This window comes from Pristis pectinata, chromosome 13, assembly GCF_009764475.1.
Source record: "Pristis pectinata isolate sPriPec2 chromosome 13, sPriPec2.1.pri, whole genome shotgun sequence".
Classification (NCBI taxonomy): Eukaryota; Metazoa; Chordata; class Chondrichthyes; order Rhinopristiformes; family Pristidae; genus Pristis; species Pristis pectinata.
The window spans coordinates 42,573,665-42,589,343 of NC_067417.1; the positions used below are offsets into that span (position 1 = coordinate 42,573,665).

A 15,679-nucleotide genomic window follows, 5' to 3' on the forward strand; every position below is an offset into this window, starting at 1 on the left:
TATTTCTCACTGTTGTGCATCACCTCAGCAACATTATCCACAATCACATTTTTCACATGTCTATTGATCATTCCCAGTTCCACCTCACCACAAACACTCTTGTTCCTCTCCCTGTTTTTAAGTTGTCAGGGAGCTTGTACAAGATCTAGTACTAGATGAGAAAAAAAATGCCTTCCAACTAAATGGTGGGAAGACTAAACCTGTTAGTATCACTACTACAATTTTCCAATCTCGTAGTCACTGACTCTATACCTGAAACTGAACCAGGCTATTCCCAGCAAGTGGTGGTAATCCAGGATGCCAGCTGACCTTGTCAGTCCAGATATTAGAGGTCGGGGATTTGGGAGGTGCTGATGGAAGCCCTGAAGTTGTTACCGTACATTTATGCATCTAGTGCAAACTGGAGCCACATTGCACTAATAATTAAGGGGGTCAATGTTTTAGGTGATGGAACGGATGGCAATCAACCAGGCTGCTTTGACTCGGTAGTGTAGAGTTTTAATGTTGGAACTGCATTCTTTTAGGGAAGTGGAAAATATGTAACACACTTATGACGTGCCTCATAGATACCGGAGCATTAAAAGGTGAGTCACATGCCACAAGACAGCCAACTTCTGTTCCATTATAGCCCCTCAACCTCATGAATAATGTTAAACATATCCACAACCAGTCTTGAAAGTGTTTTTCCTATAATACTGTCCTACCATGAAATCCCAAGGCACAACTTTCATGGGTCTCTGGATTTGACGTGGGAACTCTATTCCTTCAGGGTTGCAAGCAACCAGTGGGAGACTAAGTACAGATTCCAAATGCAAAAAAAGGGAAGTGATTCAGAACAGAGGTTTTGGTATCAGGCTATAAAGAAGCAAAATGCAAAAGTGCTTTTCAATACACAAGGATAATTACACCAGTGAATCCTGTGGTGAGAAATAATAGATGGGAAAGCTAAGATCTGTCATTGCCAAGTGACCACATATAGAGCAGTTTGCCATAAATAACACATTGTAAAAGGCCACTTAGAGCAGAATCTCTATGCGTTTCAAGATTGTTAAATAACAGCAGTTCAAGAATAAAGATTCAGAAATATGATCAGCTTGGAATTGTGCTACATTTAATTCCGATGAAATACAATCAGCCAAGACCTCCTGCCAAAAGGACAATTATAAATTACATATGGAGAAACATTGGGTACATTAGAGATAAAACTTCACATATGTCACCTCGAACAATGATGACATTTGAGAAGAACTTTATTGCCTGTAAAGCACTTTGAGATAACCTGAATTTGTGAAAGGCATTATTTGTGCTGAATGTGAGCCTGCCTTTCCCACTTCATATAGTGGCTTCTACGTAACAAATTGCTCCATATCATTTCATAGCATGTGTAATAAAACAAAATATGAAATATTTAAAAGGATGATTTATTTATTAGTTAAAGGTAGGTTTCAATGGCAAGTCCAGCATTATCGCCTTCCATCATTGCCCTTGAGAAGATGATGGTGACCTGTCTTTTTAAATGGCTGCTGTCCTTCTGGTGATGGTGTTCCTACAATACTGTTGGGTAGGGAGTATCACAGATTTGGATCCAGTATCAATGAAGATACAGCAGTAAATTTCCATGTTGGGATATTGTGTGATTTGGTGGGGAACCCATAGGTCGTGATAGTCCCATTACCCTTCTTGGTCAAGGAAGCTGGTAGATTAACCTTGATGAATTACTCAGTGCTTTTCCCTAGTTCCTACGCTCTGTTACTCTGAGTAGTAGGATGGCTAAGTAATTTGTTACTCTGCTGGTGTAATCTGTTTCTGTTTGTAATTCTTTTGTAATATTAGCTTGTAGCTTGGTTTTAGAATATAAGAAACAGGAGCAAGTGCAGATCAATCAGCCCTTCAAGCCCGCTTCACCATTCAGTAAGGTGTGACAGAACCAATCATGGTCTCAACACTACTTTCCCATTCTCTCCTATCCCTTTTGACTCCCTTGTAATTTAAATGTCTGTCAATCTCTACCTTGAATATGTTCAATGGACTCTACCTTCATAGCTCTCTGAGTTCTCTCTGAGAACTCCAAAGATTCACAACCCTCTGAGAGAAGAAATTCCTCGTTTTCATCTTAAGTGGGTGATCCCTTATTCTGAACCCAGAATCGATCTCTGAGGCACTCCATTTATATATTTAGATACCCCCAGGGGTAACAGCCTCCCAGCATCCACCTGTCAATCTTCCTCAGAATCTTAGATGTTTCAATCTTATTTTTCAAACTCCAACCTGCTTGGCTTTTCTTTGTATATGTCAACCTTTTCATCCCAGGGATCAATTGAGTGAAGCTTCTCTGCACTGCCTCCAGTGCAAGCTCATGATCAAGTCGAGATTATTGTCATGTGCACAAGTACAGTGAGGTACAGGTACAATGAAAAACTTGGTTGCGGCAGCATCACAGGCATGTAGATTCCGACAACAAACACAACATAAATTATACATTAATCATATGACAGTGAAGAAAAAAGGCTCTGCAAAGCAGGACATCAGTGCAAAAAACACTATTAGAAACAAGTCTAAGGTAGTGCAAGAGGTGGTCCATAGTGTTCTGTTGCTGAGGTAGGGTTAGGGTTGTGCAGGTTGGTTCAAGAACCTGACGGTTGTAAGAAAGTAGCTGTTCCTGAACTTGGTGGTGTAGGACTTCAGGCCTTAAATATAATTCCTAAATTATAGCAACCAAAACCGTCCTTTCATCCAAGTCATTAGTATATTGTAAATAAATGATGGCCTGGCACTGATCCCTGAGGCACCCCACTTAACACCATAAGAAGTAGGAACTGATGTTGGCCAATCAGCCCTTCAAGCCTGCTCTGCCATTCAATTGAATTATGGCTGATCCTGTATTCTTTTAAGTTCATTTTCCTGTACTTTTCCCATACCTCTTGATTCCATTACTGATTGGAAATCTATCCATTTCACTTGTCACTGATTGCCAATCCAAAAATGACCCACTTATTGACTCACTGTTTTCTATTAGTTAGCCACTTCAATATCCCTGCCAATATATTGTCCCCGAAACCTTTTATGCGGCACTTGATTAAATACCATCTGGATTACCTGATTTCTAATGTTCCTTGTAGCTTTCACTCCTGTGTCTTGGTAAAGGACTATACTTTGATATTCCTGTGTTAACAGAATTCTGCTGATACAACTATGATTTACTCTTTTATGGATACATTGGATGCAGCTGATATTTTTCAGACTCTAATGCCATAAGGACTGAATTTCTGAATTCTTTTTACTTCATTTGTCAAAATAGCAGATGATGTTGATGGGGAAATATGTCACAGGAAAGACATGGAGCTAGTGACAGAATGTAGTTTTTTTGCAGGTTTTTTTCTTGAGGTTACAAACTCCTAACAACTTTCACTATAAGCTAGTGGGGTAGATTTCTGAATTTAGTGCAGATCTGTGCAGATCTTTGCATATCCAGACAGTATACTGGGGCATTTGACATGTGCTGCTTAAGATCATCCATTATTTAAATAATGGATAGAATAAGAAATATAATGTGCCTAATTTGCCTTATGTATTTTGCAAAGTAGATACATTAGGTATAAAGGTGTAGTCTCTGCATCATAAACAACAGTTCCCAAGTCAATCTGCAACTGGTATCAAATTCAGTAACAACTGAATATTAACTTATTTTTAAAAATCCAGATATCACACATGTTCGATGAAAATCCATGTGAAAAAACACCTTAATCCATCTCTCATAATTTATATACATTTAAATAAATACCATCTGAGCTAGAAATAAATTGTTAAAGTTCTACTGGCATGGGCTTTTGAGATCTGTTGAATACATTAGCAATATGTGGTAGGTAAGTAATGCCATTGCATATATCAGAATAGTTCCAGACTGCAAGGTTAACCCTGAGCTGTGAAATTTTCAGTTGTTTCATGTGTAAGCACAACATTTAGTTCTTCAATGGCATACTTTGCCTCAGGTAAGAGAATAGATAAAAAGACTTGAAAAAAAATGGAGCATATTTCATTAGGGCAAAATACATCTCAGGGCAATATTCCAGAATCTGTTAACATTTAGGAGTAGTATAAAATTGATGAAAGAATGTTTCCGGTTCTTTCAGAGTCCAAAATAAGTGGCAACACAAGTAGGAGCAAAATGCAAGATTTAAAACGGAGTAGAGAGTTGAGAACTCTTGGAAGTTCACTCAGTGTTATTGGTTGAGGCAGAAACTCAGCCACTATTGATGTTTGAATTGGTGGATAACAATAAAAAGGGAATAAAGGGACGTGAGAAAACTGTAATAATAAGCACTCTTTGCTTATCTGTAAGCTTAATGGTGACATGGACTAGTTGGGCCCTTTTCTGTCTTCTGGTGGTCACCAGCATCCAGTGCTGTCAAGCAAACATCATTGGAGTTGGGCCTGGATTTAAAAAGTCACCTTTTGTTTTAGATTTGCTGGTTATGTGCTTTAAGGCTTAGATTAATCACAGGTCATTTATTTTTGTTTGCAATAAATTACCTCAAACAGGTAAAGTGGCTGTAGAAGCTGTTTCAGTAATTGACTGGGTCAATGTAAAGTCGACATCATCACTATTTTAGAAACAGCTTATCCCAAGTCCTATTCAATTACAAAACCATGCTAGTAAACATTCTGGCCTGCCCACTTGACATGTTTGGAAACTCAATGCTGCTTGTTTTCAAAGGCAATGCTGCTTATTTCTCTAGCAACACCTGGCAAGCACAGGATTAAGCTCAGTTGTGATGACGGCATGGGAATTGAGTACAAACGTAGGGAGTGCCTTAGTTATATACATGGAGTACTGTGCACAGTATTGATTTCCTTATTTAGGGATCCATATGTATGGGTAATTCAGGGAAGGTTTACTAAACTGATGCTTGGAATGGGCAGGTTATCTAATAATCTGGTTGTCTGATGTTCAGGATGGGTTTGAATCTTCTGGAATGTAGAAGACTGAGAAGGAACTTGATTGAATGTAAAATCCTTGGGTGTTTTAATAGGGTGAATTGGGGAGAGGAAGTTTCTGCTTGTGGGGAGAATCTAAAATCACAGATCACTCACTTTGACCATTTTGCACAATTTTTTTTGTGTCCTGTGTTCTTTCTTGCATAATTTTAATTTATCAGAACTGTCAACATTTTGGACCGAAGACCCTTCATCAGGACTGCCTGACCTGCAGAGTTCCTCCAGCACTTCTTGTGCATTGCTCCAGATTTCAGCATCTGCAGAATGTTTTTGTCTCTAATATTAATTTACGTTCTTCTTGAGAACGTTGTATCTCTAATGCGATGTGCCTGTGATGCTGCTGCAAGTAAGTTTATCATTGCACCTGTGCATACGTGTACTTGTGCATATGACAATAAACTTGACTTGAACACGGATGAGGTCATGTTTTTCTTCATTGTATCACCATGACTTTCAGGAACTCTTACTCTGTAAGCTGTGGAAGCAGAGTCTTCGGCCATTTTTCAGGCCGAGATTGACAGAAGCATGATTAAGCCAGCGAGGGGAGGGGACGGGAATACCGGGCGATGCAGACTGGGGGTTTGCAATCCAGAATCTCACAGAATGGTGGACCACGTACCAAGCTCCTTGATGAGTGCAGCAAAATGCAAGAGATGCTTGCAGTCACGAGGGCGCCAAGGAGCAGGGCAACGTCTCCCCACCCGTGGGGAACCACCTTCCCCCCCCCCCCCAAACACATCGGGACCACCTCCCCAACTCACCCACCCTGGAACCACTTCCACCACCCCCCCTCTCACAAACACCTCGGGACCACCTCCTCCCCCCTCCCCCAACACCTCGGGACCACCTCCTCCCCCCTCCCCCAACACCTCGGGACCACCTCCTCCCCCCTCCCCCAACACCTCGGGACCACCTCCTCCCCCCTCCCCCAACACCTCGGGACCACCTCCTCCCCCTCCCCCTCCCCCTCGGGACCACCTCCTTTCCCCCCCCACCCCCTCGGGACCACCTCCTTTCCCCCCCCACCCCCTCGGGACCACCTCCTTTCCCCACCCCCCAAACACTTCGGGACCACCTCCTACAACCCCCAAAGCCCTCCAACCGGCCACGTGACCAGGGCACCGCGCGCGCTCCGGGCCCGGCCGACCACGTGACGCGGGAGGGGGTTGCGCGCCCGCCTGTCTGGGCGGGAGGGTGGGTGACGCGCGTTCCCGCGGCGCCCGGAGGGAGGGTGATCGCCGCCGCCGTCCGCCGCACCGTCCCCATCCCTCCCCCCCCCCGCAAACGTGGTCGTGGACGTGGACGTGGACGTGGGGGGGGGGGGGGGGGGGGAAGCCGCGCAACCCGGAAGCGGTTGGGACGGAAGTGGTGTTGTATAATCAGCTGATGGTGATGGCAGCGGTGGCTGTTATTGTTCGGCGCTGAGATCCAGCTCCCCCCCCCCCCCCCCCCCCGCCCCGGACCCTCGCCCTCCACACACAGCCGCGCCTTCTCACCCCCTCAGAGCCCGCACACGGTGGTCGTCCGTCCCGTCCCACCCCCCGGGCTCCTTCCACCCGGGCACGGATCGGCACCCCCACCACTCATACCCGGGGGCAGCAGCGCTCCGGCCGGGACCCCGCGGCCCACCGCCCCCCGCTCACCCCCACCCCCCGCAGCCTGCAGCAGGCGGCTCGGCCGGATCCGCCCGCCTCCTCTCCCGCAGCCGGGCCAATGCTGGATCTGGAAGTGGTGCCCGAGCGGTCTCTGGGGAACGAACGATGGGAATTCGCTTTAGGTAAATTCAAGCCAGGTTAACCTCTCTTTTTTTGTCCGGAAGGTATTTTTTGCACAGAGAAAGTAACTGTATCGGCGACGTTAATGGAGAAATAAGCTGGTTGGAGAAACGTTTTGGAAAGGAGCGGGGTTTGATATTGTTGCTGAGAACTGAATGGTAGGGGTGTCGTCCTGATGTAACGCGGGGGGGGGGGTGAATGCAGTGGTGAGGGGGATAGTGGGTGGGCTGTTCAATGGGGATGGGGTATGGCTGGGGGATGTAGGAGCAAGCCAGGAATGCAGGTTTGGTTGCCAAGGAGGGGAGGACGTGGTGTGGGGAATGGGATTGTGGTGTCTGGTAGCAGAGGGCATGAGGGGGCAAAGGGATGGCTCGAGGGAGTGGGAATGATGCACACCTCACTGGGGTAAATGGAGTGGGGAATGCTGTGTGAGGATAAAGGACAAAGTGTGTTACAGTGTGGGCACAATGAGTCAGAGCTGGGGATAAGCGGGAGAAAGAACTGGGATGTGCTGGGGATGTGGAATGGAGGGGTATTGGGGAATGGGGGTTAAATGTGCATTGGAGGAGATGGACATGTCATGGGGAGGGCACAGCAGGGAGTGGGAATGTGGTTAGATGTACTTTAGAAGGTGCTGTTGTGGGGAGGGAATGGAGGTGATCACAATGAGAGGTAATGGGGGTTGAGTGAGTTGAGGTGAGAACAGCCAAATTGGGGGTCAGATATTCTGAGGATGTAGTAGAGTGCATTGGGAGGGGAGGGGGTGTGCTGTCGAGGGGTAAATGGGATTGGGAGTCATGTGGTGCCTTGATGTGGGATGAAGTGGTTACAGGGGACAACCCTGATGTGCAGTGGGGGTGTCCTGTGGCAGATGATACAGTGGCAGGATCGTGGCGGGAGGAGGAGGATTGGTTGCAAATGGAGCAGAAATTCTCTCCTTTGTCTGTACACCTTTCAACATATTCCTTAAAATGTAGCTCTTTACTTGAGCCTTTGATCATCTGCCCTAGAATCTCTGCTACCAAATGTTGATGTGCTGGGGATGTGGAATGGAGGGGTATTTGGAGCCTGGAAGTATTTTTCCAATTAAAAAGAGACAAAAGAAGTAGTTGTTTTTCTGGTAATAGTAACAGAAATTGAGTCTACTTGGGAAAGAGGTTATATTGTATGAGGCACTTCTTGGTCTGTGGGCAACCATGGTTGTTTTGCATTCTTCCTTCAAACAAAGTATTGTTTCTCATTCTTTTCCCAAGATAGCTATGCATAACATGTTGGTGGATTTGGTGTAAATCCTGTCACTTTAGGAGGGTTTCTGGTAATTATCAACAATTAATCATTGTTAGTTGACTATACTATATCCTGTAATTGTGCTAGGATTATCTTGAGTCACTCCTGTTGTGCTGATGTCATAGCTTCAGGGTTTGGTGTAATTCGCTTCTAATGAGGTATCTGTATGGTCATATTTTTCTTTGAATAACCTGGTGGCCAATTTCTCATCATAAATATTTGCTTTTCAAAAAAATTTGTAATGGGACATCTGAGGAAACTGAAATTCAGATGTTTTGCACAATTGTTTGTGGTATTGAAAACAGCAGTGACCTCTGTCAAGTGGACTCTTTTGTTAAGAATTTGTGGTGCATAAGAGAATTTAATAAGACACAGAGAATTTGTGTATGTTTGTAGATAGTACTTGTTGCAGTACTTTTAAATTATTCTCCATTGTCCTCCAGTGCATTTTTCCGCCCAGAGAATTTCCAGATTAAGCTTGGAAATGTGTCCAAGGTCACTGTGCTGGTCAAAGCTAAGGAGGCTAATTTACCTTTCAGGAGTGGAGTTAATGTACACACCTCCATGCAGGGGGTGAGCAGATTTTAAGTCAACTATTAATTTTAAATCTAAGAATGATTTATTTTTGTTACTGATACCTGAATCAAAGCTTTTGGTTAAGTAGATGAGCGCAGAGGAACATGAGGCTGCACAGAGCAGTGGACATGGCCCAGTCCATCACAGGCAGTCCTCACCACCATTGACAGCATCGAAAGGAGGTGCTGCCTCTTGAAGACAGCACCTATCATCAAGGATCTCCACCATCCCGGTCATGCCCTCTTCTTGCTGCTACTGTCAGGCAAGAGGTACAGAAGCCTGAGGTCCCATACTACCAGGTTCAGGAACAGCTACTTTCCTACAACCATCATGTCCTTAAACCAGCCTGCACAATGCTAACCTGACCTCAGGAACACCATGGACTTGTCTGTCTCTGTGTCTGTGTGCCTCTAAATTTTTCATTGTACATGTAACTTGCTGTACTTGTGCACATGATAATAAACTTGACTTGGTATGGCTTACTACAGATTCAGCTATGTTCTCACTGAATGGCAGAACAGGCTCAGTGTGCTGAATATCTTGCTCCTGTTTAAGTATCTGTCCACAAGTCCTGGCACACCTCCAGTTATTATTGTTCCACTTTTGGCAATGTATCTTCAGCTGTGTAGGGTATAAACTCTGAAATCCTCTCCTTAAATCTCTCTTTTAGGATGCTTCAAAAAAGCCAAAATTTTGGTCACTCATTCTCATCTTGTAATATGTGGCGTGATGTATTTTGTTTGGTATTGTTCTGGTGAAGTCTTGAGACATTTTGCTACATTAATGATGTATGGTCTTGCGATGAAAAAAGTGCCACATACATACTTCCTCCCAGTCAGCTCTTAAGCAAGCTGGCTGGGACTGTGTTGTGCCTTACATTGATACATATCTGTTATTTCCTTGTTCTAGTAAACTATTTTGGCTTTTTGCTGATGAAAACTTTGCTTTATAAATTTAAATTAAATTTTTAACTTATCTCGTTGGGGTCTTGTGACTTTGTGACGAACTATCTGATCAAATATAGATTCTTGCCCAAATAGGTTTCATTAGTGCATCTGGAAAACCTCAGCTATAGGAAGGATGTCATTAAGCTGGAAAGGGTGCAGGAAAGATTCACAGTGATGCTACCAGGACTGGAGGGATATATATGAAGAGACTGGTTAGATTGGGGTTTTTTTCCCCTGGGGCACAGGAGGCTGAGGTGTGACCTTACAGAGGTGTATAAAACAGCGAGGGATGTAGATAAGATGAATGGCCACAGTTTTTTCTCAGGGTAGGGGAGTCTATAACTAGAGGGAAAAGATTGATAGGAGGTCTGAGAAGCAAGTTTTTCCACATAGAGGGTGGTGGGTGCAGACCATTCCTGGGTAACGAACGAGTTCTGTTTTTTTCAGATGTCCATAAGTTGATTTTTGTCAGGAAGTCAGAAAGTGCACAAAAATCACTTAACCTGATGATCATACTTACACACTATTGTAATAAATGACATCAAAAGCAAAATGCTGATGATAAAGAATAATTACTGAAAGTGGAGAGAGAAAAGAAACTAGTTCTGTTGGTAGGAATGAATGTATGTACATACGTTGGACTTTTGAATTTATTAACATTATGGGAGCTTGTTCATATGTACAGGTGTACAAGTCTTGCACCTGGAAATGGCCTGCATATGAAACTAGCTGTAGTTTCATGCTGTAGAGGTGGGTGCATTTGCAACATTTAAAAGTCATCTGGACAGATACATGGACAGGAAAGGTTTAGAGGGATATGGACCAAATGCAGGCAAATGAGACTAGCTCAGGTAAGCAACTTGATTGGCATGGATGAGTTGGGCCGAAAGACCTGTTTCCATGCTGTATGGCATTGACTCTTAAACCCTTCTTAAAGAATAACTTCTTTAAGAAAAAGTTCAACTTTTGACTACCCTTTCTTTTCCGCTGTGGTGTGCTTGTATTTGATGATAAATCATAGTATATTCAGCAAGGTATTGTGGGTGGAGCAAAGTTTTGTTTCAATTCTGTTCATGAATCCCTCCAGCTTTGAACTGTTTTTGAGTATTTGGAGATGATGTGCTGGAGTGACTAATGAGATGGTTTAAGGATCCACACTTTCTAAAACAATATTCATAAGGAGAATGGGACCAAACGTTTTCAATAGAAGATTTGTTAATGCAGTGTATTCCCCTGAGCAGCAGAGCTTCAATTCTTTCTTGGGGCCAGTTTTCCTTTGCCATTATAATCCAATTTGTATGGCAGTTGTGAGGCTTGGGAGAAATTCTGTGGCAAATGAAGTTCAGTTTTCAATTGATTTTTTTTATTAATGGGTTAATGAGAAAAATTGGAATCATTATAATCCAAATTGTAATGGATGTGCAAATGATAGTTACAGTGTTTAAGAGTATAGTAATTCATAGTGTATTGTAACTAAATGTGTATGAGCGAAGTCTTGAAGTTAAATTTCGGGAAATGCTAGCCTTTGCTGCTGCAATTTTTTTCCTCTCATTTTACAATCATTATTGGCTACCACAGAAAGTATAATTGATTTTCCAGCTGTGCTAAGGTGTATCCTTTCTGAAATAAGGCAATGATAGATGGCTTAATACCCCATGCTCGGAATGGGAAAATTACAGCTGGTTGTAATTCAGCAGCCCCTAGTGTGGATGATGAGTCAAAACAGGTTGCACTGCTGCTATAGGTTGAATACATTCGTTGACAGATTTGCAATGAGTATGTGTTCAAGAAACTGGATGTTTGCCATTTCCTGTGCAAATGCATCACAGAAAAGGGTGGCAAGTAATTGGGTTGGAGAATGGTTTAAGAACTCAGGTGTTTAGGAATGTAGTTTGTTTGCAAACAGTCCTTTCATCTGTGGGACCTGGAATAGTTTTCAGACGAATGATTTGAGTGTTCTCTCTCCATGCCACCAGCGCAAAGTCATGTGCTACATTGACCTAGTGCTTTGAGAGCAAGTCCATGACACATTGCACATTGGCAATAAATTAGTAGTCTTGTTCATATTTTGCTGCTGCAACAGCAAGTGCTGTTCGGAACTGTGGGGTTAGAAATATTATTGGGCGTGGTTTAGGAAGCTTTAGCCTTCATCCAACTGTTCAGTATGTAGCCTGAAAATGCTCAATACTGAAACAGCGTGCAAGCAGTGAGAAAGTGAACCATCCTTCAACACTGATGATGTACAGACTAAGGTAATGATTTTCTCATCCAGAAATTGATGAGTGCTCTTTATACTGTGATATGTTTTCAATAAATGGCATAATTTGATTAAAACCAACCTTAAAGGATTTTAAATATGAGCAAGTGAATAAGCTGCTTTCAGAAATGCTCTGAATGTTGAAATTTTCCAGCATCAGTGTTCCGAGTCTTATAACCACTTGTACTAATTTGGGCCAAGTTGTTTAATTTCTAGTTCTTTAAATATTTTCCTTCATGTACTTATTTTATTCACCCCTTTATATAATGTGGATTCTAAATTTCATCCTGTAGAGCTTGTTAATCACACCAACACTCCTGTACATACTGTTTGCTTAAAAAATGTGTATGGTTTGCAGTGATTTTATTTTATTAAATTTTATTCATTTTATTTTTCCCCTACCCACTGATCTTGGTCTCTTTTGGCTGAACAATATTTCAGCATAGTTTAGAAAGTTTTTCAAGTAACTGGTATTTAGCTGCCTTCAGTCAATTCAGTTCACTTCTTGTAATATCAAGGAACCGCTGAGGACACAGAGAAACTTGCAGCATGGAAACAGGCCCTTTAGTCCATCGAGCACTTATCTGCACTAATTTTGCCCCCCGCCAACCTATCTTATTTTCCCCAAATTCCCATCAACATTCCCCCGCCCCGTCCCCAGCCCAGATTTTACCAATCACCGACATACCAGGGACAATTTACAGTTGACAATTAACCTACCAACCCATACATTTTTGGGATGTGGGAGAAAACTGGAATACCGAGAGGAAATACACACGGTCACAGAGAATATGCAAACTCCACGCAGACAGTATCGGAGGTCAAGAGTGAAACTGGGTCACTGGAGCTAAAAGGCAGCAGCTCTACTAACTGTGTCACTGTGCTATTCATAAATATATAGCAAAAGCTGGATGCCAGAAAATCTCCTTGGATAAAGGCATGACTTGTTCTAAAGAAGTGAAGAAGACCTCTACTTCAGAACAAGTTGTGCCTATATCCAAACTCTTTTAGTATAGTTACAACATTGGTATCTACCCAAATTGCCCAAGTAGGTCATGTCCACAAAAAACAGGGCAAATCCAAATCAGTTAATTATCACCCAATTGGTTTACTGTCAGTCATCAGTAAAGTCATGGAAGGTGTGCTTGACATTGTTGTGTTCACCAGTTTTGCAGGACTTCTGGGCTCCAGGCCTTATCACAGCCTTGGTCCGAGCATGGACCAAAGAGCTGAACTGCAGTGATGATGCAAGTGTGACTTCAGGGCAATATTTGAACAACTATGGCTTTGAAAAGCCCTGGCAAAACTAAAGTCAGTCTGTATTAAGGGGTTCAAAGGTTGGAGTTGCATATTGTCCAAAGGAAGATGGTTTTGGGTGTTGGTCTTCAATCATTCTAATCTCAAGACATTACAGCAGGAGTCCATAAAGGGGTATCCAGGGCACACCATCTTCAACGCCCTTCCTTCCATCATGAGATCGGAAGTGAGGATGTTCACTGATTATTGCACAATAGTTGCATGGAGCACAACCAAGGCCACATTTCAGGGTGATTAGTGGCACCACCAACAAGAGTTCTCACCATCTCCCCATGTTTTTGCCATTGCTGTCTCTATCATCATCATCATCCCATGGGTTGTCAACAAAAGTTCAATAGGGCCAGCCACAAATGTTCTCTATGCCAGAGATTGGGTGTGGACTTACTGCCTGATGAGTCTTTGGAACTCTCTTCCTCAAAGGGCTATGGATGCCGACGCTTAAAATATTTTTAATACAGTCATAGATACTCGGTAAAGAAGTGAATGTAAGATTGATACAGTTCAGTGGGAATACAGGGTTTAGTTTCCAATCAGATCAGCTCCTAATTAGAAGCTATGTTTACACTGAAAACACATTAATAGTCGACTCCAGTAGCTCCTTCCAAACCTATAAACTCCAGTTCCAAGAACAAGACCAGCAGGCCTATAGGAGCACCACACCTCCAGGTCCCTTCCAAGTGGCACACTGTCTTGGCTTGGATAAATTACCCTATTCCTTCATTGTCATTGGGTTTGAATTTCAGAACTCCACACCCAACAGCATTATAGGCATATGTTCACTAGGAGGACCCTAGTGGTTCAAGAAGATAGCCCACCACCATCTCTCAAGGCCATTTCAGGATGATTAATTATCATTTGCCTTGTTAGCAACGCATATGTACCAAAAAATTGACTTACATTCTAAGTGTCTAAATATACAGACCAAGTTAAATACTAATTCTTTCACGTTGTATGTCTGTTTCAGGAATGCCATTGGCTCAGGGTGTTGCTATTCTCCAAAAGCACTGTCGCATCATCAAAAACGTACAGGTTCTCTACAGCGAGCAGGTGAGTGAGGCTAGTCCTTTGTATGTGCCACGAGAGTCGCATTTACTTGCTGTCAGTTTTTGTACTGTTTTAAGGTTCAGTTCAGGGTGCACTATAAGCTGAGGGAAACAAAAGCAGTCATGCAGCATTTAACCTGATAATTGAATATTTGCCTGATTCTCTGGCCAGGTTCTTTTGACCGCATGTACATGCTTTGATTGCCCTGGAATATCAGTACACACTGTCTATCAGATGGCTGGACACCTTTTGTGAGATGTGGGCCCATGTAATTAATTCTTTATTGCACTTGATCTCACAATTGAAGTTTGTTGTTTATGCCCCTCCCATTCTAACATGGCTGTGGTGATGTTCCTGTAAATAGCTGTATTTTTTTAAATTTATTTTACAGCATGGTAACAGGCCCTTCTGGCCCAACGAGTCCACACCGCCCATTTTTTAAACCCAAGTTAACCTACCCGTACGTCTTTGGAATGTGGGAGGAAACCGGAGCACCTGGAGGAAACCCACGCAGACACGGGAGAATGTACAAACTCCTTACACACAGCGACGGGAATTGAACCCCGATCACTGGCGCTGTAATAGCATCGCGCTAACCGCTACGCTACCGTGCCACCCACCTTGTGGGTTATTTTGATGGGCACAGGTCCAGCCATTTAATGGGACGAACTGCCAGACTTGTGTTTTTTGGAAATGATCAGTGAATGCTATGGGAGCAATGTAGTTTCCCAACTTAGAAATCATATTGGAATGAATTAGGCGATAAAAGGAAACTTTAATAAAGCTGCCTGGCTTCTATCTGAGGTTAGAAGGATTTAGTAGCTTCCAAAATACTCTGTGAATGGAATTGTTTATCAGAAGAGGGGTTAAAAAAAAACTGCATTTTGTATTGTAAATATTGATATTTATTATTATTTCAGGATTTGTGTTTAACCACTAAACACAAGGAAACTGAGTCATTGCTTGTTTTGCTAACTCGTCTCCACGAGATTCAGATTAGAAAATGTTTAATTTGCTGGCTAACTGCCCATTAGATCTTCAGTTATACTTGTCTAAAGTTTGGACTTGTTTGATCAGTTGCTTGACAAAGTAGTTTGTTATTTCAAAACACCCTTCTGAGCAAGATCTCTACTTCTAAAATCTCTGAGTTGAGTGGATTGCTATCTCTAACAATTTTTTTTCTGTTCAGCTTTTCCCATCTATTAAGTGTCATTCAAATGAAAAATCATCACTTCCCTATTTTCTGTTGTTTTGTGTTGACTGGATGGGAATGTGACAACTGAACCCAGTCACCCCTAGACAACTGCACTTGTGTTGAAAACAGCCTTGTAAATTTTTTTAAAAATATCATCATCGTATAGTTTAGAAATGATCTTAAAATTTTAAAAATAATTTATGTCATCCAACTTCAAAGTAAATAATTGAAAAAAATTACTGAGACTTGGCAGGAGAAATGCTGATACATGAATTTGCTGATACAT

The 15,679-nt window shown here is 42.6% G+C and overlaps 1 protein-coding gene across 2 annotated transcripts in view; it reads left to right on the plus strand.

Annotated features, from left to right (window-relative positions):
- The first annotated feature begins 6,205 nt into the window (after positions 1-6,205).
- phaf1 (phagosome assembly factor 1) overlaps positions 6,206-15,679 on the plus strand; it is a 70,905-nt gene continuing 61,431 nt past the window's right edge. The window contains exons 1-2 of one of the 2 annotated variants that reach the window (XM_052028588.1): positions 6,206-6,772; positions 14,119-14,201. In XM_052028588.1, the coding sequence (XP_051884548.1) occupies positions 6,709-6,772; positions 14,119-14,201 (147 nt within the window). In that variant the 5' untranslated portion in view covers positions 6,206-6,708. The remainder of the gene's footprint in view (positions 6,773-14,118; positions 14,202-15,679) is intronic. The other variant, XM_052028589.1, reaches the window with a different exon arrangement.